We start from the raw sequence: 25,626 nt of genomic DNA on the forward strand, positions 1-25,626 counted from the left end.
GAAGAGGAGAAAATGGGCAGAGTGGGTGGGCTCTCTGATTGGCGTCTCTCACAGCCAATCCAAATATTTCTGCAGTAACAGGAGTCTTCTGAAACTTGGAAAACTGACCGGGGAAACAGGCGACTTTGAGCATCAGATCAGGTGGGGATTTAAACTTGCCAATATTGGCTAAGATGAGCGTAAGGTCAGATGTAATGCCTGGATCTGGTATGTCTCTCTTGTGGGGACCATGAATTGGTTTTTAAGCAGGCAAGGAGCTGGATTAGGGCTTTGTCCCTGTCCACATTCTGAGCTCTAGCTTTGTAACTCTGATAAAGTAATAAAACCTCACTTATTGCAGCTGCTGTCTCAGTTCCTCCCGGGAAACGTTTGACAGAGATTTCTCGTATGGGAATAGCTTTCTGATGTTCTGGAAGAAAAAACTGAAGGCACTGTTGCGAAGTTTGCAGATGATAAAAAGATCTCCAGAGGGAAAGGCAGTATTGATGATACAAGGGGGCTGCAAAAGATATTTGGACAAGCTAGGAAAGTGTGCAATGAAGTCCCAGATGAAATACAAAGTGGAAAAGTGTGAGGTTATGCACTTTGGAAGGAGGAATTTAGGCACAGACTATTTTCTAAATGGGGAAATGCTTAGGAAATCAGAAGCACAAAGGGACTTGGGAGTCCTTGTTCACCATTCTCTTAAGGTTAACGTGCAGGTTCAGAATATAAGACCAGGGATGTACTTCTGAGGCTGTATAAGGCTCTGGTCAGACCCCATTTGGAGTATTGTGAGGAGTTTTGGGCCCCGTATCTAAGGAAGTATGTGCTGGCCTTGGAGGTTCACAAGAATGATCTGTGCAATGAACAGCTTGTCGTATGAGAACGGTTGAGGACTCTGGGTCTTTACTCATTGGAGTTTAGAAGGATGAAGGGGGATCTTATTGAAACATACAGGTTACTGCGAGGCACGGATAGAGTGGACGAGGAGAGGATGTTTCCACTTTGTGGTAAACCACAGTGTTCCTATATTAAGGGTTGTACGGTAGAACCTGCATTGCAGGTTCACCTGGGCCCCTGCATGCTAGCTCCGCCCAGGAGCCGGGTTATAAATATGCGTGGCCTTCAGCTCGCAGCCATTTCATCAGCTACTGTAGGAGGCCACACTTCAGATACTAATAAAGCCTCAGTTTGAATTCAACTTCGTCTCTAGCCAAATTGATCATGCCTCACACTTGTAGGAAAACCTAGAACCAGAGGTCACCCTCGGAGGCTTTCAAAGTGACATCGGTGGGCCCCGATCGTGGGCCAGACCCCATTGGAGGCCACACCCTGTGAAGAAGCGCTTTCCCCCGCCCCACAGGCCCCCCCCCCCCTCCGACTCTTCGCTCAGAGTTCCCGCCGGCAGCGACCAGGGGTGAACGGCGCCGGCGGGACTCTGTCGTATCCGCGCGGCTGCTCGGCCTGGAGGATCGGCGGCTCCGCCGATGCCGGCCCCGCGTCAAATGTGCCAGCGCAAATGGTGCCGATTCTCCGCACCTTGAAGAATCGCGTGGCGGCGCGGTTGCAGCGATTCTCCGGCCCAGCGCGGGGCTCGGAGAATCGCGCCCCACCTTTTCCAGGGTCAAAAGCCCCAGCAGGTCCCCCCGCCACGCTGCGGAACAGGGTGGAGAGACTGACCTCTACCCCAACAGGACCCGCCTACAAGCGATCAGCGAGGCGAAGACTAAAACATCCGTCCCCACCTGCCTGCAACTCGGGCCGGTCTGACTCCAGTGGGCAGCACGGTAGCCTTGTGGATAGCACACTTGCTTCACAGCTCCAGGGTCCCAGGTTCGATTCTGGCTTGGGTCACTGTCTGTGCGGAGTCTGCACATCCTCCCAGTGTGTGCGTGGGTTTCCTCCGGGTGCTCCAGTTTCCTCCCACTGTCCAAAGATGTGCGGGTTAGGTGGATTGGCCATGATAAATTGCCCTTAGTGTCCAAAATTGCCCTTAGTGTTGGGTGGGGTTACTGGGTTATGGGGATAGGGTGGCGGTGTTGACCTTGGGTAGGGTGCTCTTTCCAAGAGCCGGTGCAGACTCGATGGGCCGAATGGCCTCCTTCTGCACTGTAAATTCTATGATAATCTATGACACCCCGAATATGGCTTCTCGGGGACTGGGCTCCACATCCATATGCAAATCCATATACAGGGGCTGTTTAGCACAGGGCTAAATTGCTGGCTTTGAAAGCAGACCAAGGCAGGCCAGCAGCATGGTTCAATTCCCGTAACAGCCTCCCCGAACAGGCGCCGGAATGTGGCGACTAGGGGCTTTTTTCACAGTAACTTCATTGAAGCCTACTTGTGACTCTAAGTGATTTTCATTTCAAAACCCCTGTGATTGTGCTAAATACCATCCTCCAAAACCTCTACAACTTTGGGCAGGACCAAAATATATGGACATGGTTCATGGAGCCCCTCCCATTATCACACACAGGCACCCCCCACCCCCTTGAACAGATGGCACATCCTTGATTTTGTGAGTTGTGCCCTATGTACGACGTTCAGCTGCATCAGCCCCAGCTTCGCACACTAGGTCGAGGCTTCCACCCTCCGCAGCACCTCACAGCACATTCCCTCTTCCATCGCCCCCCCCCCTGAGCTTGTCCTCCCACATTGTCTTAATCATCTCCATAGATACCCTGTCCTCCAGAATCCTTCCATAATAATCCCGTTCTCCAGCCCACCCACTGACTGCACCACCTCCAGCAACGAATGGGCTGGCACTATCGGGAAGATCGGGAAAACTTTTCTTGCGAAATCCCAAACCTGCAGCTACATAAACGCTTTCCCCTGCGCCAACCCATTATTCTCTCCCAACTCCTCCAGGCTTGCGAATCACCCCCTCAAGGAACAAATCCTTCTGGCAGCGCAGTGGCACGGTGGTTAGCACTGCTGCTCACGGCACCGAGGTCCCAGGTTCGATCCCGGCTCTGGTCACTATCCGTGTGGAGTTTGCACATTCTCCCAGTGTCTACGTGGGTTTCACCCCCACAACCCAAAAATGTGCAGGGTAGGTGGATTGGCCACGTTAAATTGCCCCTTAATTGGAATGAATGAATCAGATACTCTAAATTTTTTTTTTTTTAAAAGGAATAAATCCTTAATTTGCTTGATCCCTCTTTCATCCCATTCCCGGAACCTTGCGTCCATCCTCCCGAGCTCAAACCCATGATTTCCCCTAATTGGCATCCCTCCTGACCCGGACTCCAGCTTAAAATTTTGCCTGAACTGCCTCCAAATCTTTCATGTGGCCACCACCACTGGACTCACCAACCACTTCCTGGATCCATCAGAAGCGGCTCCATAGCCAGAGCCCGCAACTCCGATCTCCTACACGAGCCTACCTCCATCTTAACCCACCAAGCCTTGGCCGTGCTCCAACCCTGCACCTTCTCTGCATCCGCTGCCCATTAGTACAGCAAGTTTGGGAGGCCGAGCCACACCACCCCTTGCCTGTCATCCTCTCTGCAGGACTACCCTCCTAATTCTGCCCCCCATCGCCTAGATGAACGAAGATATCAACTTGTCCACCCCCCGAAAAGGACTCTGACAAAAAGACCGGCAGGCACGGGAATAAAAACAAGAATCGAGCCAAAACATTCATTACATTGCCTGCACCCGGCCAGCCAACGACAGGACGTTGTCACTCCTTGACAGATTGGATTTCACCCTCCCTACCAAACTAGTAAAATTATATTTTCGGAGCCCTCCGCAATCCTGGGCTACCTGTGCCCCAAGTACCTAAAGTGGGTTGCTGCCATTCGGAATGGCACCCTCGCCTCCACTCCATTCCCGCCCCTATTCCCAGCGGGAGACCATAAAATACTTGCTCTTGCCTAAAATTTAAATTATACCCCGAGAGCATCCCAAATCTCTGTTCCATTATCCCCACAGATGTACACAATAGAAGATCATTGGCATATAAGGATACCCTATGTTCCACACCACCTCACTATCCCATTCCACAATGGTCAAAGGCTCCATAGCCAATGCAAACAACAGGGGTGACAGACTAGGGGTTTTTCACAGTAACTTCATTGAAGCTTACATGTGACAATAAGCGATTATTATTATTACATAGGGCACCCTTGCCTCGTACCCTGGTGCAGTGCAACGTACCCAGAGTTCATGCAGTTAGTGCAAACACTTGCCATGGGTTCCTTATACAACAGCCGCATCAACGCCACAAACCTCGGCCTAATTCCAAATCTCTCCAATACCACCAACAAGTAACTCCACTCTACCCGATCAAACACCTTCTCTGCGTCCAGTGCCACCACCATCTCTGTCACCTTTCCCTCTGCCAGAGAGAGGATCACATTCAGCAATCTCCTCACATTCAAGAACGGTTGCCTTCCTTTCGCAAACCCAGTCTGATCCTCACCAATCACCTTCGAAGACATCCCTCCAACCTTGACGCTAGGACCTCTGCCAATACCTTGGCATCTACATTCTATATACGACCCACACTCCACTGGATCCTTATCCTTCTTGAGCAGCAGTGAAATAGAAGCTTGCCCCATTGTTTGCGGCAAGACACCCCTGCCTATCACATCCTCAAAACATTCCCACCATCAGCAGTGCCTACTTATCCTTAAATTTCTTATATTATTCAACTGGGAACCCATCAGGCGCCATCGCCTTCCCTGTCTGCATCCTCCCAATCACCTCCTTCATCACCTTCTCCCCCATCAGCCCCTCCAAGCCTGCTCTATGCCCCTCATCCAGCCTCGGATACTCCAACCCGTCCTGGAACTCCCCCATCCCCCGCTCCTCTCTTGGTGGCTCTGACCTATATAGATCCTTATAAAACTCCTCGAATACTTTATTGATCTGCTCCAGGTCCACCAACAGCTTCCCCATCTTGTCCCGTACCTGAACTATCTCCCTCGCCGCTGCTTCCCTCCGGAGCTGACCGGCCGGCCTTCTCCCCATGCTCGTTAACCACCCCCTCACGCATCTCAAATGATGCACCACTCTCCCTGTGGACAACTGGTCAAGCCTCGCCTGCAACTCCTTCCTCTTGGCTAAGAAACCCAGATCCAGGTCCCCCGCTTACCTCCCCACCACCTCCAAAATCTCCTCTATCAGTTTTTGGCACTCTTCTCTCCCCTCCTTCTCCACCTTACCTTTGAATGAAATCACTTTCCCCCTCAGCACTGTCTTCAGAGCCTCGCTAACCACCGGCTGTGAAACCTCCCCCGTGCAATTAAACCCCACATATTCCTCTATAACCTTCCCGATCTTGTCACAAAACCGCTGGTCCGCGAAAAGTCCCACGTCCATTCTCCACCCTGGCCTCTGGGCCATCCCCTTTTCCAAAACCACATCCAACCAATGTGGAGCGTGATCCAAAATAATTGTTGCTGACGACTCCAACCTCCTAACCCCAGCCAATTGCACCTTCTCCAGCATGGAAAAGTCTATCGAGTACACTTTGTGTACTAGGGACAAAAAGGAATACTCCCATTCCTCAGTTGTAAGAACCTCCACGGATCCACTCCTCCCATCTCCCTCATGAGCACAGCCATCTGACTGGGCCAGCGAGCGAGGCTGAGACCTGTCCACCTTCGGTTCCTGCACCATATTCCAATCCCCTCCCCCACTATTAACTCTTCAATATCCAAATCAGGGATGGCACCTGGCACCCATTTCACAAACTCCACATCATCCCAGTTCGTGCCACCAACCTCCCCTCTAGTGTCCCTGTCACTATCACGTTCCTGCCCCTCTGGTGTACCACCACCTTCTCCATCTGAAAGCTCACCCTCTTGCCCACCAATACCGCGAACACCTGCCGTCCCCCGAGTCCTTCGATCAAACCCCGAGTGGAAAACCTATCTCACCCAACCTTTCCTTTATTAAAAAATAAATTTAAGAGTACCCAATTACTTTTTCCCAAGGGGCAATTTAGTGTGGCTAATCCACCTAACCTGTCTTTGGGTTGTGGGAGAGAAACCCATGCAGACACGGGGAGAATGTGCAAACTCCACACGGACAGTGACCCAGGGCCAGGAGTCAAACCCTGGTCCTCCATGTGCCCCGTTACCTAATCTTTCCTAAGCCTCACCTGATCTTTCACTGTCAGATCGGTGCCCTGCAACATCGTTGGCCTTGAAGCTCTTTAATTGTGTAAAAGCCTTTGATCTCTTCACCCGTCTTCTGGGTCTTAAACATTCCCCACCTTCCTTATGCTTTCCTGCATCAGCTTATTCAGAAACTGGGCATTAAAATCCAAAACCCAGCAGGAGCCATCCAAGGATTAGAGGGGAATTGAAGAGTAATTTTTTCACCCAGAGGATGGTGAGGGTCTGGAACTCACTGTCTGAAAAGGTGATAGAAGCAGAAATTCATCACATTTAAAACACACTGGATATGAACTTGAAGAATATTCTCTCCATATTTACAATGGGGATGGAATAACTTCTCCACGTTGACACTGTCCCATCAAATGTTGGGAATTTGTACTGGATATTGTATGAGCTAGGTATGGAATTCAGAATCATAGGTTTTAGTGAAATGATAAAGCAGATTTAGGTGAGTAGTGAAATGGGTATGTAACCTATGTAACCTAATGTAATTTAGAGTAACCTCGTGTGACCTAACGTAATCAAACATAGAATAGATGACCTAATGTAATCAAGTATAGTTGATATGATCAAAGCAGAAGACCCAGAAAAGTAGTATAGCAGTCACTAATTAACGAAGGCAAACAATAGTCACTTGGGGGAACAATGAATACTGCTCAGTGGCTCACTTTAGTAGTTGACCATAATAAAAAAGAGAGAATAAAGTGAGCAGGTGTTTCCACACATTCGGCCTAAGTCAGCTAAACCACGATTGTTGCACAAGTAGAGAAGTGTAGATAAGGGCAAGAGTTATAACCACCATGGTTTAAGAGACAAAGAGAGGAAAAAGGAAGCGACCAATCTTGAATAAGACAGATAAAAGTCAACTAAAAACAATGGTGGCCAAAGCAAGGTCCGGCTGTAAAGTAAGATAATAAAGATAAGAATCTTGAGATACGGAGCTGAAATGCACATAAAAAGACTGTAAGCCTGAGGGCTCATCGGATTGTTCCGGACATCCCGATTTTATTCTCTTGTGCTAGGTGAATAAAGTCTACTGCTTGGAAGATTGCTGCTCAGACTCTCTGTTTTAATCGGTGTAAACGAATTGTCGTCCTGGGGAACCACGACAAAATTGGCGCTGCGAGCAGGGTTGGTGAGAGATCGCCCAGAAAAGCATCTGGAAGGAGTGGCGGAGGCGGAGGTCCGACCGGGGCTGGACATCCCAAAGCCGGCATTCTGACAGCAAGGTGAGCAGATTTGTATTGCATGTAAATCCTTGTTGTCGGAAAAGGGATCTCGAGGCTCGGCGCACCCGGCTCTCTGCTGGTCCTGGATCTCCCCAACCCAAAAGATATCCTGCAAAGGTAAAACTAAATTGTGTAAAATATTTTGAGAGACTGAGCCTGATCTGAAGAGTAGAGCTTTGCATGCAAAAGCGCGCTGAGAATACTGTATTGTCTGTGAATGGGTAAAAAGTGAGACGGGAAAAAGGCCGAACGCTAAAGTAATGCAATTAGGTTAAGTCAAGCGGTTTGGAGCGGGTTTTCAGGTTACGACTTGCCCAGAAGAGAGTAAGTGTGGGAAAATCTGCCAGTCCAAACCTACCCAGGGCCTCGGGTAAGGGACGTCAACCGAGAGGGAGAGAGATCAGTGAGAGATCGCTCTCTGACCTAATACGGTAGTCAAAAGCACAGGAGTGGAATCTAACCCAGAGAAGGGGATTAGCAGCTAGAATAGAGGAAGTAAACGACCAATTTGAACAAACTGGTCTGAGGTAGCGGCGTGGAGGACAGAAATAAGAGGGAGAGTCGGAACACAGGTAGGGTAATAACTAACAACTTGGAAAGATTACACTGACAAAACCGCCTAGTGGCGAGATTGGTACAACCGGTTGAGAAGAAAAAGTCAGGGGATTAAAAAGGATAATAACAAAAACGGAAGCAACACTGGATTGGAAAAAGATTACACATATAACTAACTTAGAGGAGATAAAGAATGAGTGGCCGTATGTAAACTGGGAAGGAATAGCCGATAGGAATTGGATAGACGAAATAAAATTGGAAACTCTAGAGAAATTAATAAAGGAATCTGACCGATACAGGGTTTCTATACACATAGACGAGCAAGTGAAAACCTACTACCCTATAGCCCGGGAGAGGAAGATAGTGCCGGGACAGGGGACTACGGGGAAGTGGATATCGGGACCCCGGTTAGAGTTACAGATATTGGCAAGGGAAACCCAAAGGAAAGGTAAACAGGGGACTGAGCACGGAAAAGCAATACAGCGAGTAATAATCACTGTGATACCTAACTCTGACAGATTAAGTGATAAAAATTGTGACAGTAGTCCGAAAAGACGAGTAATGGCACACAAAGTTAAAACACCAGTGGAAATATTAGGGGATAAGTTCCCAGCCCTCAGGGGAGATATAGAACACGTCTCTAAAAAATGGGCCAAAAGAACAAGTAAGACCAATACACAGTGGCCGGAGGAAGGCACATGGGACATAGAGAGGTGTGGGGACCAGAAGGGAATGATAAAGAACTATAAAATTAAGGATAGGTCGAGCAAAAGAAGGGAGAAGCGAGAAAAGGAGTTAGAGATACTAGCACTATTCGAACGAGAGGGGAAAGAGAGAAGAAAGGTATGGAGGGGAGGTAGGATGCAGATGCCAGTGCAACTTCAGGAAAAAGCAGAATTGGAAGATCCAAACGTAGCCCCGCCCCCATACTTAGGGGAACAGAGCTCTACGGGACTGTACCCAGTTATATCAGGCACAATGAATTTTGAGGGAGAATATAACATAGAACAAATGACGAAGGAGGAATGGGCACAGAGGGAGAGAGAAAAGAGACAAGGCATAGAAGAAGCGGCTAGGAAAACGGAAGAGGATTTGGATGGGCTGAGCCAAAGGAGAAAGGAGTTGGAGGAAGAAGTAAATGTGGTAGAACTTTTGAAATGGGCAAAGGAGGTAATGAAAGTGGATAAGGAACGAGAAGGGAAAGGAAAGAATGTTAGAAAAGAATATGAGGGGAGAACAGAAGATGATCCCTCCGAGTATGGAAGTGAGACATCACAGGGAAAAATAGAAGGAAAGAGAGTCGGAGTGAACAGAGAGGAAAAAGAAAGAGAAAGGAGCATGGAGGAAATATGCTGGGGAGTGCACAACGGGGCAGACAGACGAAGATTGGGGAAAACATGGATGTGGAAGCACCCAGAGAAAAATAGAATAGAGGGAAAGATGGAAGGAGAGACAGAAGAAAGTAGTGAAGACGAAGGGGGACAATCAGTGTTAGGGGAACAAAGAAAATCAACGCGGAACAAACACAAACCTGTGAAGTTTCCAGCTGAGGATAGGAGAGAGAAAAGGATGCTCCCGGTGATTCTGAAGGGTGGCAGACTGCAGTATATCCCTTGGTCAGGTCAGGATTTGCCTAGTCTAATTAATGAATTACCCAGTATTTTGGATGGAGCTGGAAGGTGGATTGGACAGTTGGAGACAGGAATGGTGGGAAAAAGGATGGCATTGGGCGACATCAAAGCTCTCCTGACAAAGGTGCTAGGAATGGACCAAATGGCGGAAGTAATGAGGCGTGCTGGCATCCCGACCGCAGCTTATGACCCAGAGGTAGATGGGACACTCATGGACCCGTATCGCCACGACATCTGGCAGGCACTGCGGGATATATACCCCAACCGAATGGATGTAAAAACCCTAAGGGGAGAGCCATTGGGTGAGGAGGAGAATGCAGCTGTGTATGTGGAAAAGCAGTTAAAAAGATGGAGAAGGGACACGGAAAGGGACATTCTAATAGACCCGCTGACCAACTCCATGTTCCGGGCTGCAATCCTAGAGGGCTTGCCAGTCTCAGCTAAGACAAGACTGGAGGAAGTAGTGGGCTTGGACTCAAAAAACTACCGAGAGTTTGTGGATTATGTTGCCCATGCAGTAGAAAGACATCGCAAAGATGAAAAGAATGCAGACAAACAGCTGAAGGAGATACAACGTAAACTCCTTCAGGCACAATTGGAGGAGATCAAAAGCAAGGATAAGATAAAGGCAAAAGAGGATCTCGTACCCAGAAAAATAGCACCGATGATGGTGGAGCAAAAGTCAGAGGAAATACCTGCACCAATAGAAGGGGGGAGCGGAGATGGAGGCCGGCCCATCATAACCTATAACATTTCTGCCTTCCCACTGTCCATGAACCCAGAAGCCTATGGCCTAAATTATCAAAACCCATACGCCCTGCAAAGTCAGACTGACTGGAATAGAAATGGGAAAGGACAGGGAGGTGGTAGGCCACCCTATCAGAATCAGAGAGGACAGCGACAGGTTAATCATCAGACTCCGAGACAGGGACCATTGCCTGGCCCTTCAGGTGTGTGTTGGGGGTGCGGGGAGGCAGGGCACATAAAAAGGAATTGCCCGCGGAATTCCCACAGGCAGGGAGAAAACCAGCAGCAGACAGGCCAGCAACTGATCCAAGTGTCGCCGAACAGCATCCCGATGTTTCAAGGGCCGGTAAACCATCAGAGTTCCCCATAGGGAGGCCCAGAGAACCCCAAAATGGTAGGACAGTACGTACAAATAACAGAAACCGCAGAGCAGGAACCTATAGTTAACGTTAGAGTAGGAGGGATCGAGGTCCCCATGATGATAGACACCGGCGCCACATGTACGTGCATACAAACGAAATATGCGGATCACTTACCATTGTCAAACCAGTTTGTAAAAACTGTGGGGTTCTCGGGAAAAGTAACATTAGCTCGAATGACGACGCCGGTGCCTGTTACCATTGGAAATAAGACTACCCATGTACCTATTTTAGTATGTGATAAAACTCCTTTAAATCTATTGGGAAGGGATGCAATCCTAGGTCTAGGACTGAAATTAGAATGCACTGAACAAGGAATTGATTTGATGGGAATGTATCCACTTGAAATACCAGGAAAAGAAAGGGTTAATGTATATTGGTTGGGAGAGATAGAGGAACAAGTTAAAAAACAGATATGGGAAGTTTGGGGAAAACTTATAGACGCCTGGGTTCCACAAGCCAAATGGCCAAGAACAGAATTACACAGTACAATGATATTTGATGAAAAGCAGGAACCTGAGGTACAGGAGAAATGGGAAAGGGAGGCGGGACGAGAACAGGAAATAAAGTCAGGAAGTATTTTAATCGGACTAGAGGGGGCGGCCCTCACAATCGTTAGGAACGAATGGGTTGACAAATGGTTCTCTGTATCTGGAGCGGAGCCACATGTCACATTGAAAGTGAATCCGGGATATAGATCAAAAGACCTAGGTCCAATGGTGTTGAGAGCACAAGACTTAGAATTTGTCCAGACAGACAATGTAGATATTTGGACGTCCAGCGATGGACAAATGATGAAAATAATTTTGGATGTTAAGATGCTTGGGAAACCAAAGCAAATAACAATAGGAGTGCAAATTGAGAAACAGGAACTGGAGTGGAGAGAGAGTTTAGAGCAGGATTTGAACTCCCTCCCGCAGGAGTTGTGGTCCAGACAGGACACGGATGTAGGGAGGGTCAAAACCGCTAATCCAGTTGAAGTCAGATTAAAGACAGGACGCCAGGGGCCTTATAGGCCGCAATACCCAATCAAGACAGAAGCAATTGAAGGAATTAGAGAAACGATTAAGGGATTGATAGAAGCAGGGGTATTAAAAGAAACCCGGAGCAGGTGTAATACACCGCTGCTACCAGTAAAGAAGGCGGACGGAGAAAAATGGAGATTGGTGCATGACCTCAGAGCAATTAATGAGGTAGTGGAAGATATGCCAGTAGAGGTTCCAAACCCTTACACCTTGTTGACAAATATACCACCTGAAAGTAGATGGTTTACTGTGATAGACCTATGTTCGGCATTTTTTAGTGTGCCGTTAGCTCAAGAAAGTCAGTATCTCTTTGCATTTACGTTCGAAGGGAAACAATACACATACAATAGGATGCCCCAAGGATTTAAACACTCCCCACATGTATTCAATCAGGTGTTGAGAGCAGATTTAAAAGGAGTGCAGTTGGAAGGAACACTGATACAATATGTGGATGATTTATTATTATGCACAGAAACACAAGAACAATGCAGGAAGGATAGTTTAAAACTATTGGAAAGACTAGCAGAAGGGGGCCATAAAGTATCCAGGAAAAAGCTGCAGCTGTGCCAGAAACAAGTAGAGTACTTGGGAAGAGAAATATCAGCAGGGCAGAAGGGGATAGCTTCTCAGCAGATAGAAGCTGTACTAAAAGTTCCGAAACCACAGACGGTGGGACAAATGATGACATTTTTGGGAATGACAGGATTCAGTTCAGAATGGGTGGAAAGCTATGCGGAAAAAACGCAGGCACTACGAAAGGTAATGAAGGAGGCAGGGTGCGAAGAATTAAGAACCAAACTAAGATGGGATAAAGATGCTTCAGACGCATTTGAGAATATAAAGAAAGAGATGGCACAGGCACCAGCATTGGCTTTACCGACCTATGACAAACCCTTTGACTTATTTGTGAGTAACAGAGAAGCCGGATTTGCTACAGCAGTGTTAACGCAGGAAAATTGCAAGGGTAGACGAAGGCAGGCTGTAGCATATTACAGTACCAAGCTAGACGACGTAGCAATGGGATATCCTCCGTGCTATCAAGGCCTGGCAGCAGCTTGGTGGGCGTACGAAAAGGCAGCTACAGTCACAATGGGATATCCGATAAACATACATGTGTACCATAAGGTAGCTGAATTGATTGAAAAAGGGAAGTTTGTTCTGACGCCGGCTAGAATTCATCATTTTCAAATGCTGACCACATTCCCGGACATTACGATAGTGAAGTGTAATAGGGCCAACCCAGCTGACTATATGCCATTACCACATGAGGGAGAGGAGCATGAGTGTGTAAAAGAGACAAGAGTGTTTATGAAACTGAGGAAAGACTTGAAGGCAGATAGATTAAGCACAAAAGAGAAGAGGACGTTGTACGTTGATGGTTCGTGTTATAGGGATCATAGGGGAAATCATGCTGGCTATGCAGTAGTTGAACAGAGAGGGGAATCATTTGAGGTAATAGAGGCAAAAGAATGTGAGCAGCCATGCTCAGCCCAGTTAGCGGAGCTTGAAGCACTGACCAGAGCATGCGAGTTAGCAAACGGGGAAGCGGTGGAAATTTATACTGATTCGGCCTATGCCCACGGGGTCTGCCACCTGTTTGGGGCAATATGGAAGCAAAGGGGATTTATGAAAAGTGGAGGAGGACCAATACACCACGAAGGTCAAATCAGGGCTTTAATAAGGGCCATGATGGGTCCAAGGGAATTAGCCATAATTAAGTGTCAGGCGCATAAAAAGGGAACGGATAGCATCACACAGGTAAACACCAAAGCCGACAAGGCAGCTAAAGAAGCGTCAGGATGCATTGAGGCTACGATAGCCCCAGTAGAAATAGCAAGGCCACACCCAGGGCCAGGTGTGGGGAATATCGAACCTCAAATCACATTAGACGATGTGGCACAGTTACAGGAGGAAGCCCCTGTAGCTGAAAAAACAATGTGGAAAGATAGAGGAGCAATACAGGGACAACATGACAAAATATGGAGAAATGGGGAGGGATTGGTCATAGCACCCACATCATTACTAACCATACTAATCAGCGAAGCACATGGAGTGGACCACTGTGCAAGAGGAGAGGTGGCTAGAAAGATCAAGAAGGAAGGATTCTGGTCACCATACCTGCAAAACTCAATTGACTACATACTAAGTCAGTGTGAGGTGTGTGCTCAGAATAATATCAGGAAGGGCATTACTGCCCCGATAGGGCATATACCCATTCCCGAAGGACCATTTAAACATCTATGCATGGACTATGTGGATATGGGAAAGGTGGTGAGGGGGAAAAGATACATGCTAGTGATTATTGATAGATTCAGCAGATGGATAGAAGCAACACCATCCAAAGATCAAGGATCTGGAACGGTGATTAACTTCCTGTCAAAAGAAATTATCCCAAGATTTGGCATACCCATGCAATTAAGTTCAGATAATGGATCTGCTTTTATAGGAAGGGCACTGAGAGAGACGCTCTCAGCGCTCCGAATAAAGCAGAAGTTTGGATGTGTGTATCATCCTCAATCCCAAGGAATGGTGGAGAGAGCAAACGGGACCCTTAAGGCTAAAATAAGCAAAATTTGCAGCGAGACAGGGAAAAACTGGATGGATGCTCTGCCATTGGCTCTAATGCAATACAGGAGTCAGGAAAACAGAATCACACATTTGAGCCCACATGAAATGATGACAGGAAGAGTAATGCCGGTGCCAAAGATCAGGGGAGCAGGGGGCCCCGCGCTGGAATGTTTAGAGCAGGACGCAAGGGAGTATGTACAACAATTAACTATTATACATAGAACTATATTTGAACAGGAAAAGGCCAAGGAGGAGGAGAGCCCTGCAACGGAACACCAGATCAAACTTGGAGATCAAGTATACATCAGGAAGTTCCGGAGACGTTGGAACGAACCGAGACGAGAAGGACCGTTTGAAGTCACCAAAGTGTCTCCCACGGCGTTGCAAGTAGAAGGCAGTACACTGTGGTATCACTTGAACCATTGTACCAGAACGATAACAGGGGTAGGGGAGAGAAGGGAGATTGAAGACAGTGGCAGTGCGGATAGAAGTAGCAGCGAGGAAGAGATAGAACTACACGGGGAGAATCGTGGGGAGGAGGAACAGAGCCAAAGTAGAACAGAAAGAGTAGAGGATGATGAAAGTAGTTCTGTGCATGAGCTGGCTGATGATACAAATGCCCAGCCTGGGCCTGTTAGTCAAGGTGCCGGGGGAGGTGAGAACAGGGAGGGGGCCTCGTTCCCCACCTGGGACTTGGAAACTATTTCCTTTGAGGACTTCATTGACCCGTGACAAAGGAAAGTGGGATGCAGAGGACATAAGGGTGCAGAATCAGGAAGGTGGAGTATTAAGACAAGAAAGACGTAAACGATCAGTGAGCACAGATACTATTTGGGAGAAAGCACAGAAAAACATCTGGTGGAAATGGGCTGAGTATACTGGTAAGAAAAACAGTGATGGGAAAGACTGTGTGATATGTGCGGCAGAAAGACCACGCACCCAAGTAACTGATATACCGTGGGGATCAGGAGACTGTTGGACCATGCTGCTAAAATGGAAAAAGGAAAATTGCCGTACATATAACACATACACACAGACATATACGCATAAGAATCAGACATACACGTATGAGACGATAAACTGTTCAGGATCCGCGTGTGATAACCTTTGTAAGGGGAAAATGCCGAGGTGTCCATTCGAATGTATCCTGCGTGCTGGGGTAAAAAAGCGCACCTACCATGTGGCCCACGATTGTCCAATATGGCCAAAGACGGCAATGGACGCGGCCCCAGAGGAATGGAGGGTGGAGCCCAATTTACAAATCCAAGATTGCTATTGGAGGGAAGGCAGCACGGGAAGTAGTTTGGGAAACTACACAGGACAGTGTGAAAGGATTTGGGATATATCCGACATCCGTGGTCTGCTCAACCCTGCTGTTCCCGCCCGGACAGGGGGAACGCCACCCTCTCCTTATGTACTAGAATATCAAGTAAATCAACTGGCCGATCTCTGGTGGCTTTGTGGCCCGGAAAAAGGGCTGCTGGCTCGATTACCACTGAATTGGACGGGACTATGTGCCCGAGTTATGCTGGCCCAGAGCACTGTGATACTGCCGGTGGAAAACGGAACTAAATCACAAAGAGTTAAGAGGGCATATACCCTTGACCCTAACGTACAAATGGACGCAATCGGACAGCCCCGAGGCATCCCGAATGAGTTCAAAGCTAGAAGCGAAATAGCCGCAGGGTTTGAATCCATCTTTTTTTGGATCACACCCAACAAGAATACTGAGTGGATCAATTACATCTATTATAATCAGCAGAGGTTTATTAATTATTCAAATGCTGCCCTGGAGGCCTTGGGAGAGCAGTTGGATGCGACCAGCAAAATGGCGTGGCAAAATCGACAGGCATTAGATTGGCTCCTGGCAGAAAAAGGAGGTGTGTGTGTTATGTTTGGGGATCAGTGTTGCACATTTATCCCTAATAACACTAGTCCAGAGGGGTCATTTACACAAGCCATGAATAAGTTAAAGAATCTTGCGAAAGAAATGAAAGAAAATGCTGGGTTTGGACAGGGGGTATGGAGTTGGCTGGATAGAATGTTCGGAAGATGGGGGGCATGGTTTGCCAAGGCTGGAGCTGTAGCAATCACAACAATAATCATTCTGGGATTAATATTTTGTTGCTTTCTACCCGTCCTGAGATCCTTCCTTACCAGGGTGGCAGCACGGCAGATGGTGACTCGGGTGATACGCAATTCTCGCTCAAGAGGAAAAACAGAGGAATGGGGAAACTTTGAGCCGCCCCCGCTGAGTGAATTTACCATGACCTTGGTTGAAGTTGAAACTCGTCACTCTGTAAACTAACTACGATAGTGGAAGATCGTCTGGTGACAACGATAAGCACCTTGCTGAAATCCGCGGGGGACCAAGAGAACTTAGTCTGTACACAGGAATCAGTCTTTTTCCCTTCCCTCGACAAGGGTGGGAAGGTTTTTGGCTGATGACTGTCAGGAGCAGGCAATCTGGGGGAGCAACCCAAGAATCAGAACCTGGATAAACACATTATGATAAAGTTAGAACAGGGGCATTGATCCCTGACCAAAGTATTCGGCTCCTCCACATTGCCTGCAAAGAGTGATTAAAATAAAAATGCGAATGGGATCAAGCGAGGGGGTTATTTGAGCTTGGTAATTGAGATGAGGCTAGGAAATAGCCTCAAAGGGGGGACATGTTGGGAATTTGTACTGGATATTGTATGAGCTAGGTATGGAATTCAGAATCATAGGTTTTAGTGAAATGATAAAGCAGATTTAGGTGAGTAGTGAAATGGGTATGTAACCTATGTAACCTAATGTAATTTAGAGTAACCTCGTGTGACCTAACGTAATCAAACATAGAATAGATGACCTAATGTAATCAAGTATAGTTGATATGATCAAAGCAGAAGACCCAGAAAAGTAGTATAGCAGTCACTAATTAACGAAGGCAAACAATAGTCACTTGGGGGAACAATGAATACTGCTCAGTGGCTCACTTTAGTAGTTGACCATAATAAAAAAGAGAGAATAAAGTGAGCAGGTGTTTCCACACATTCGGCCTAAGTCAGCTAAACCACGATTGTTGCACAAGTAGAGAAGTGTAGATAAGGGCAAGAGTTATAACCACCATGGTTTAAGAGACAAAGAGAGGAAAAAGGAAGCGACCAATCTTGAATAAGACAGATAAAAGTCAACTAAAAACAATGGTGGCCAAAGCAAGGTCCGGCTGTAAAGTAAGATAATAAAGATAAGAATCTTGAGATACGGAGCTGAAATGCACATAAAAAGACTGTAAGCCTGAGGGCTCATCGGATTGTTCCGGACATCCCGATTTTATTCTCTTGTGCTAGGTGAATAAAGTCTACTGCTTGGAAGATTGCTGCTCAGACTCTCTGTTTTAATCGGTGTAAACGAATTGTCGTCCTGGGGAACCACGACACAAACACTCACAGAGAAGGTACAGAACGGGTTAGATATGGGTTAGATGAGTCAAGCACTGCCTAAACTGTCCCTGGATGTCCACTGTCAGTGAATGGTGAGCAAGCCACCAACGAGTATGCTGAGTTCCGATCCAGAGAAAAAGGCGTAAACTTGAGCAACGTGGTCGTGCCATTGACTCTGTGGCGCAGATAAAAAAAACATCACGCTGCAGGAGGCGGCCGTTTTGCGCAAGCGCGTTTGAGAACATAATACGGTTCGAATGTTGAGTGTTCTGCGCATGTGCAGGACCAGTTCGCACATGCACTTTGAAAAACAACACGAACTGGAAGTCTACCGTTCGGCGCATGCGCATGAGAGGTTTGCGCATGACGTCACAAGCGTGTTGATTTGCCGACGCTGTGGCCACTTAAAGCAACAATGCCCAGCATTTGGAACAAGATGTTTAATATGTAACTAGCTTAATCAAGGTAGAAACTCCACAAGATAAAACACTTCAGCAAGTGATACAATATCTACGGACTGGATGGCCTAAAGGAAAATGGGCAAACTTTCGCAACATCAAAGATGACCTGACAAGCATAGACGGCTTTCTGCTGAAAAGGGACCGCATTGTAATTCCATTATGTCTCAGACAAAATATTCTCGAACAAATCCATGAGGGACATCAAGGCATTGAGAAATGTCGATGGAGAGCACGGCAATACCGCGGTGTATTGCCCAGGAATCAACACAGATATAGCCAATTACATGCAAAAGTGTCGGGTATGCCAAATGCACCAACCGGCATCACTCAACTTTGGGCAAAAGTCGCCATGGATCTATTTTATTTTCGAGGACGTGATTATTTAATTATCATACTCTAATTTTCCAGAGGTTATCATGTTATCCGATTCAACAATGCATTCAGTTGTCAGGGCAACAAAAAATATATTTGCCAGGCATGGCATACCGGTTGTGGTGTTGGGTGCTCTGATGCACAGATGAACCAACACAGTTGTATTTGGTACAACTCTATTTTATTTTAATTTCTATATACAGTTCGTTCTGGATACTCTGCATGATGTGTCTCCCTGAGTGTGTAGTGTAACAGGTCTGTCCTTGTCCTGGTCTCCAGCTAATACTGGCCACCAGGTGTCGTGTTTGTCCTTTTATACTGTCCCTGTCCTTGTCTGTGATTGGTTGTGGTGTTGTGTGTTCTGATTTGTCTGTTGGTGTGTCTATCATGATGTGTGTGTTTGAATATCATGACATCCCCCCTTTTTACAATGATATGTGCCTACTTGGTTATAAATATAATCGTGTCGTGTGTGCATCTAAGAGTGTGTGTGTGTGTTATTTACAGCATGTGCATACGACGTAACAATATACATGGGGCGATGTCGGGTGCGTCATGCTAATGAGGTTGTACCGTAACAAAACATGAATGCAAAAAACTTTGACTAGTGGTCCGGTCAAACGATATCTGGAACGATAAAACAACAACAGGTTATAATACAGCAGTGTTTAACGTTTAAACGTATGAGCAGTGTTATAAGTCCAGTCTAATAGGTGTGCGACGAATTCGGGTTGACCGCCTCAAGGGTGGGTCAAGAACCACCGGCTGATGTGCAAGCCTGGTCAACTTCTGTTTGTTCATTTTCGGCATTACAAATATCCGTCCCATTTTCTGGTTCTGTATCCTCGCGAACATGTTTGTCGACTTCATTGAGGTGGCCTGATTCAGGCACCTGTGACACCTCAAGAATAGGCTGGTCCTCAAGTTGGTTCAGTTGTGGAGATTCAGGTTCACACTGGTTCACATTGGACTGTTGGAGGTGATGCTGTTGCCGAAGTCTCTCCTTTTCCATTTGTTTTACTTCCTGCAGTGCTTGGTTTTCCATTCGTGCAAATATAACATTCAACATCTGTGTTAGTGTTGCCTTGGCTGTGGTTTGGTTTATTAAGTTTTTGCTGGCCAGGTAAATATTGTAGCACGTTCTAACAGCCTGTAACACAGTTCCTTCGTGTATTTCTATATGCTGAGATGTTACTGCAGTTAGTAAGGCCTTAATTATCTGCAACTGAACACCTTCGTCGGTTTGTGGTCCTTGAAAACAACCAATATTGTCTCTATGATTCTATCAATTAATTTCTTGCCAGGTGTTGTACTGTCTGGGGCATTACCAGTGAGATGCCCATAGGCAATTAATTTCTGTAAACAGTCAAGTGATGTGCTGACTATGCGGGGACATTTCGACTGGCATGCCAACTCAAAAGGGAGAAAATACTTGTCTGCTTCAATAAAGTTTGCCTTGGATTTGACAGGTGGCAAGGTCCCAGAAACAGCCTTAGCTTCTGCATGGGGAGGATTTTAGGTGCTGTGGCCTGGTCACGGGTGGCGATGGAAGGGGCATGATCCGTGGCAGCTCCACGAAGTCATCCTTGGGAACCAGTGGAGGATCCGGCGTGTGTGCACGGTTCAGTTGCGAGCGTGGAAGGCAGCGCAAGGCTCGCCGATTGCGCCTACGCACCAATCCATCCGTCATGCATACCAGGAACGAGGTGGAGTCTTTTTTCTTTTTAATGTTTGTGGTGGTGCCGCTGGACGGCATCTTGTAGCCGATGGGTCGTTGCCGTTGAAGAGGCACCATCACTAATGTCATGCAAGGCGATGAATGTGCCAGATGTTGAAGTCGACCGAGACCGTGCACGCTGGTTCCGGCCACATGCTGTGCTGGAAGGGCGACTCCGCAGAGGAACGTCGAAGCATGTCGCCTTGGAGAGAGAATTGTTGCTCGCATCAACGTCTGGCGATGGCGCGAATTGGTGTATCCGTCTTGGACCGCCGGTGCTGGTCATCACTGCCGACCCAGTGTGACTGCCACGCGATCCATTCCCTGTCGCCATGGCATCCGCCGTCACCCTGAGCGTGCCATCACCGAGGCCGCGACACTGCCCGTCCGGAGCAAAGTCTGGCGTACGCGAATCAGAGTCGGCGCTTGGCTGCTCCCCATCTGGAGTCCCAACAGGTTCACTGGAGGCAGCCGAGATTCCCTGAAGCTGCACTTCTGGAGTCGGAACATGCAGGAATGCACCGACCAGTGGAGAGGCTCGAGTCATCAAGGGTGGAAGCGGTGCGGCGCCACCGCAGTCGTCAGTGGTCCCACCATGATCGTCGAGTGCCTCTGTACGCACTAGGTGAGGTCTGTCACCTTGCACCTTTTGCATGGGAAGTGGGATGCTGTCGTCACTCGTCTCACATCCCGTGGATAGATCCTCATTAGCAGCTTGCTGTTCACTAGGGTTGGGTACATTGTCAGAGTTTTCATCTGGTGGTGCAAACCATGTCGGTGGACTGTCATTGTCTTGCCGTTGTCCTTCATTTGGGCTTTTCTTCTTTGGAATTTTAAATCTTCCCCCAGACATTGCAGAACCTTGTTTATTACCCTCAAATTCTCCCATATGTATGGTCTCGAATGTAGGATCCAATGTTTCTTTCAACATTGTACTATTTTCCAAACAACATTCCGTTTCAATTTTCTTCTCAGTTACCTCATATGTATCTTTGTCTAATGTACATGCCTTCATAGTCTCTGGGTCTGATTTTTCTGGGACTGGCATAGTCACAGTCTCTCTTTTACTGTTCGCAATTGCCCACATTATACTCCCCAGACATAACTGCTTAATCTCTGGGGTTAGTGTGGTACAATGGATAATCGGGTCGACCTTATCTGCATCTTCACCATTAGTGGAAAGCACACTTGGTTCACTTGAAACTGCTGCGGGTTTTAAATTCTTTATCTGGCTACTCGATGTCGGTGTCCTCAGGATTCTTGATCCAATGTTCTGCTCATTTATCAGTGGAGTGTGTATAGATTCAATGCAGTTAATGTTCCCCTCAAGGTTTGAAGAGTCATTACTGACTAACTGCTGGTCTCCGAAGTTGGGACTTTGCGGTGTTGTGTTGAAGGGAGACATTTGTCCCTGCTGTAGGTATGATTCAGGTTGTGTTATTTCCATTAACTGAGGATCAATGTCTTGTCCATTTTTTTTTTTCGTACTAAAACACTGGCAATTCTCAGTCTGCTCCTTGCAAGTTAAACATACAAGTAATTTCTTTAGCAAATCCTCAGCATCCTTCTGTGACCGTGCAGCATTATTAATCTCTGTTCGGCTATAATGATCCTGAAGGTCAGCACATAAACCTTTTTCCTTCGGGCTTGGAGGAGGCGATTCCTTTGGCTTGTCTTCAGTTGGGCTTGAACAGTCATCAGCGCTGTGCCCTTCATCGTAGCATGAGAGACCGTCATGGTCATGCTGCTGTGCAGTGGAGCATGGTAGGCTGTTATAGCCTTCTTGCTGTTCACGTGAGCATGGCAGACTTGCATCGTCTGCCGCTGGTTGGTCAGGAGAGGTTGCTAGACCCTCATGGTCTTGTTCCTGCAAGGACTGCGCATCGGAGTCAAGCGTTTCTTCTATCGTGGAGGCTGTCCACGAGCTCTCTGTGGAGGCTTGTGACACTGGAGTCACTTCTTGTTCGCGCAAGGACTGCGCTCTGGAGTCTTGTGTTCCTTCTATCGTGGAGTCGGGAATATTGAGCGGGACGTGGACCATGCTCTGTGTGGCAGCAGGCCGCTCTCTGTGGGCTTGCACCGCTCCCTGTCTGTTAATTTCAGGCTGCGGCATCATCCTGCACTGATGAGTTGGGACGTCATATCTGCTGGGTTGAAGATCTTCAAATCCGAAAAATGAATCTGCATCTGCGTCGGATTCAATGTGAGGGTCGCCAATGTGCAACACGAAAGGTTCGTCCGAGTCGTAGTCGTCTAGGACCATGGAGCGGTCATTGGGCTTGCGAGGTCCAGAAAAAGTGTAAAGATCGGTCTCGAAGTATTCGAGGTCGGAATCATCGGCTTGTGCGTAGGTAACTGCTTGTTGCAGGGTTCTTCGGAGGTCAAATTCATCTCCTGGGTCAATTTGCGGCAATGTGCTGTCATTCCAGGTGAGGGAAGGTTGTTTTACAGCTTTAACAGATTTTTGTTTTTTTTGATTTGGGACGTTTCCCTTTTAAATTGGATTTGGGACGTTTCCCCTTTAAATTGGTGCGGTCTGGGGCCTCTGACATCCTGACGCTCGGTATGTAGCGCGTAGCAAGCGACTGCGCATGCGCAGATCGCTGTTCCTTTACCGATGACCATTTTCTTGACTGCGCATGTGCAGCGTCTCGCACATGCGCAAACGAAACTTCCGGTTCTGCGCACTGCTCGCGCAACTGTGCTAGCGTGATACCTTTAGCAAGATGGCCACCGACCTCGACCCACTCTCTCTCAGGCCCGGGATTTCGGCTTCTGGGAATTCGGCCTCCGGGATCCCGGCCACGAGGTGAGTACTGCCGCTTTTCTTACCTTTACTTGCCGATTGGAGTACGTTTTCCTCACAGTACTTGGCGAATTTGTCCAGGACTGCCTGGTAATCGTACCTTTGTTGCCTCCTGAAAAACCTGAACCTTGTGAAGATTTCTTTTGCTCTTGCACCGGCGATGGTGAGGAGAAATTCAATTTTTTCATTATCATCCAGGTCTTCGAGTTCAGCTGCCACCAGGAACAATTCAAACACTTGCCGGAATCGCCGCCAGTTTTCGCGGAGATCGCCATGGCACTGGAACGGCTGCGGAACAGGGAGCCAATACATCTTGCCTGGGTACTGCTGGTTGTCTCTGTACACTGAGGTATGCCGGCAGGTATCGATCCACTCCTGTACCATGTGGTGTTGGGTGCTCTGATGCACAGATGAACCAACACAGTTGTATTTGGTACAACTCTATTTTATTTTAATTTCTATATACAGTTCGTTCTGGATACTCTGCATGTTGTGTCTCCCTGAGTGTGTAGTGTAACAGGTCTGTCCTTGTCCTGGTCTCCAGCTAATACTGGCCACCAGGTGTCGTGTTTGTCCTTTTATACTGTCCCTGTCCTTGTCTGTGATTGGTTGTGGTGTGTGTTCTGATTTGTCTGTTGGTGTGTCTATCATGATGTGTGTGTTTGAATATCATGACACCGGTTACTGTTGTCACGGACAATGGACCAGGTTTGAGCAGCGAGGAATGGTTACAATATGCTAACGAATACAACTTCACACATGTCCCTTCTCGCCCACAATATCCAATATCCACAGACAAATGGGAAAGCTGAAAAGGAGGTGGAAATTGTGAAGCAATTTTTCAAAAAAGCAATGGATGACAAAATGGACTTGCATTAACACTGTTTTCATACAGGGCTACACCATTGTCATTGGGTTTTTCTCCAGCACAACTATTGATGGGAAGGAGCAGAAATACGACATTACTTTCCCTAATTGTTCCAAATGAGGATGAACAAGTTGTGCATCAGAAAATGCAGCAACTGAAGATCAAACAAAAGAGATATTACAATAAAAACCATTCTCTCCACTCAGAGAAAGTGATTTTGTGCGCATTCGCAATCCTGATGGTGGATGGAAGGACATTGCAAAAGTACTCAAATGAAATCACCAAGATCATACATAATCAGCACAGAATCTGGGAAGATTTTTCGTAGAAATAGAAGAGCTCTACTGAACATAATAATAAGAAAATAAGAACTAGGAGCAGGAGTAGGCCACCTGGCCCTTTGAGCCTGCTCCGCCATTCAATAAGATCATGGCTGATCTTTTGTGGACTCAGCTCCACTTTCCCACCCGAACACCATACCCCTTTATTCCTTTATTCTTCAAAATCCTATCGATCTTTATCTTGAAAACATTTCATGAAGGAGCCTCAATGCTTCACTGTGCAGGAAATTCCATAGATTCACAACCCTTTGGGTGAAGAAGTTTCTCCTAAACTCAGTCCTAAATCTATTTTCCCTTATTTTGGGGCTATGCCCCCTAGTTCTGCTTTCATCCGCCAGTGGAAACAACCTCCCCGCATCTATCCTATCTATTCCCTTCATAATTTTATATGTTTCTATATGATCCCCCCACATCCTTCTAAATTCCAACAAGTACAGTCCCAGTCTACTCAACCTCTCCTCGTAATCCAACCCCCTCAACTCTGCGATTAACCTAGTGAATCTCCTCTGCACACCCTCCAGCGCCAGTACGTCCTTTCTCAGGTAAGGAGACCAAAACTGAACACAATACTCCAGGTGTGGCCTCACCTTATACAGTTGCAGCATAACCTCCCTAATCTTAAAATCCATCCCTCCAGCAATGAAGTATAAAACGCCATTCACCTTCTTAAACACCTATTGCACCTGCAAACCAGCTTTTTGCGACTCAAAGTGGCAAGAATTAGTGGGAGACTAGAGGACTGGGAAGTCTTTAGGGGACAACAGAAAGCTACTAAACAAGCTATAAAGAAGAGTAAGGTAGACTATGAAAGTAAACTGGCTCAGAACATAAAAGCAGATAGTAAAAGCTTCTACAAATATATAAGACAAAAAAGAGTGGCTGAGGTAAATATTGGTCCTTTGGAAGATGAGAAGGGAGATTTAATAATGGGAGATGGGGAAATGGCTGAGGAGCTGAACAGGTATTTTGGGTCAGTCTTCACAGTGGAGGACACAAATGACATGCCAGTGACTGATGGAAATAAAGATATGATAGGTGAGGACCTTGAGACGATTGTAATCACGAAAGAGGCAGTATTGGGCAAGCTAATGGGGCGAAAGGTAGACAAGTCTCCTGGCTCTGATGGGATGCATCCCAGAGTGTTAAAAGAGATGGCTAGGGAAATTGTAAACGCACTAGTGATAATTTATCAGAATTCACTAGACTCTGGGGTGGTCCCAAAGGATTGGAAAGTAGCAAACATGACACCACTGTTTAAAAAAGGTCGGCAGAAAGCGGGTATTTATAGGCCGGTAAGCTTAACTTCGGTTGTAGGGAAAATGCTGGAATCTATCATTAAGGAGGAA

General features: G+C 47.1%; 1 protein-coding gene across 5 annotated transcripts; it reads left to right on the forward strand.

Annotated features, from left to right (window-relative positions):
- Positions 1-20: 20 nt before the first annotated feature.
- LOC140390150 (uncharacterized) lies at positions 21-17,646 on the forward strand. Of its 5 annotated transcripts, XM_072475089.1 has the most exons (3): positions 71-141; positions 7,139-7,345; positions 14,528-17,646. In XM_072475089.1, exon 3 carries the CDS (start codon positions 14,865-14,867, stop codon positions 16,596-16,598), a length of 1,734 nt encoding a protein of 577 aa, XP_072331190.1. In that variant the 5' UTR covers positions 71-141; positions 7,139-7,345; positions 14,528-14,864; the 3' UTR covers positions 16,599-17,646. The 5 variants fall into 5 exon arrangements, with proteins under 5 accessions (XP_072331192.1, XP_072331193.1, XP_072331190.1 ...); XM_072475091.1 differs by lacking the exon at positions 7,139-7,345 and having other exon boundaries at positions 21-141; XM_072475092.1 differs by lacking the exon at positions 7,139-7,345 and having other exon boundaries at positions 43-141; positions 14,512-17,646.
- The last annotated feature ends 7,980 nt before the right edge of the window (positions 17,647-25,626 follow it).

The sequence above is a fragment of the Scyliorhinus torazame genome, chromosome 14 (assembly GCF_047496885.1).
Source record: "Scyliorhinus torazame isolate Kashiwa2021f chromosome 14, sScyTor2.1, whole genome shotgun sequence".
Taxonomy (NCBI): domain Eukaryota; kingdom Metazoa; phylum Chordata; class Chondrichthyes; order Carcharhiniformes; family Scyliorhinidae; genus Scyliorhinus; species Scyliorhinus torazame.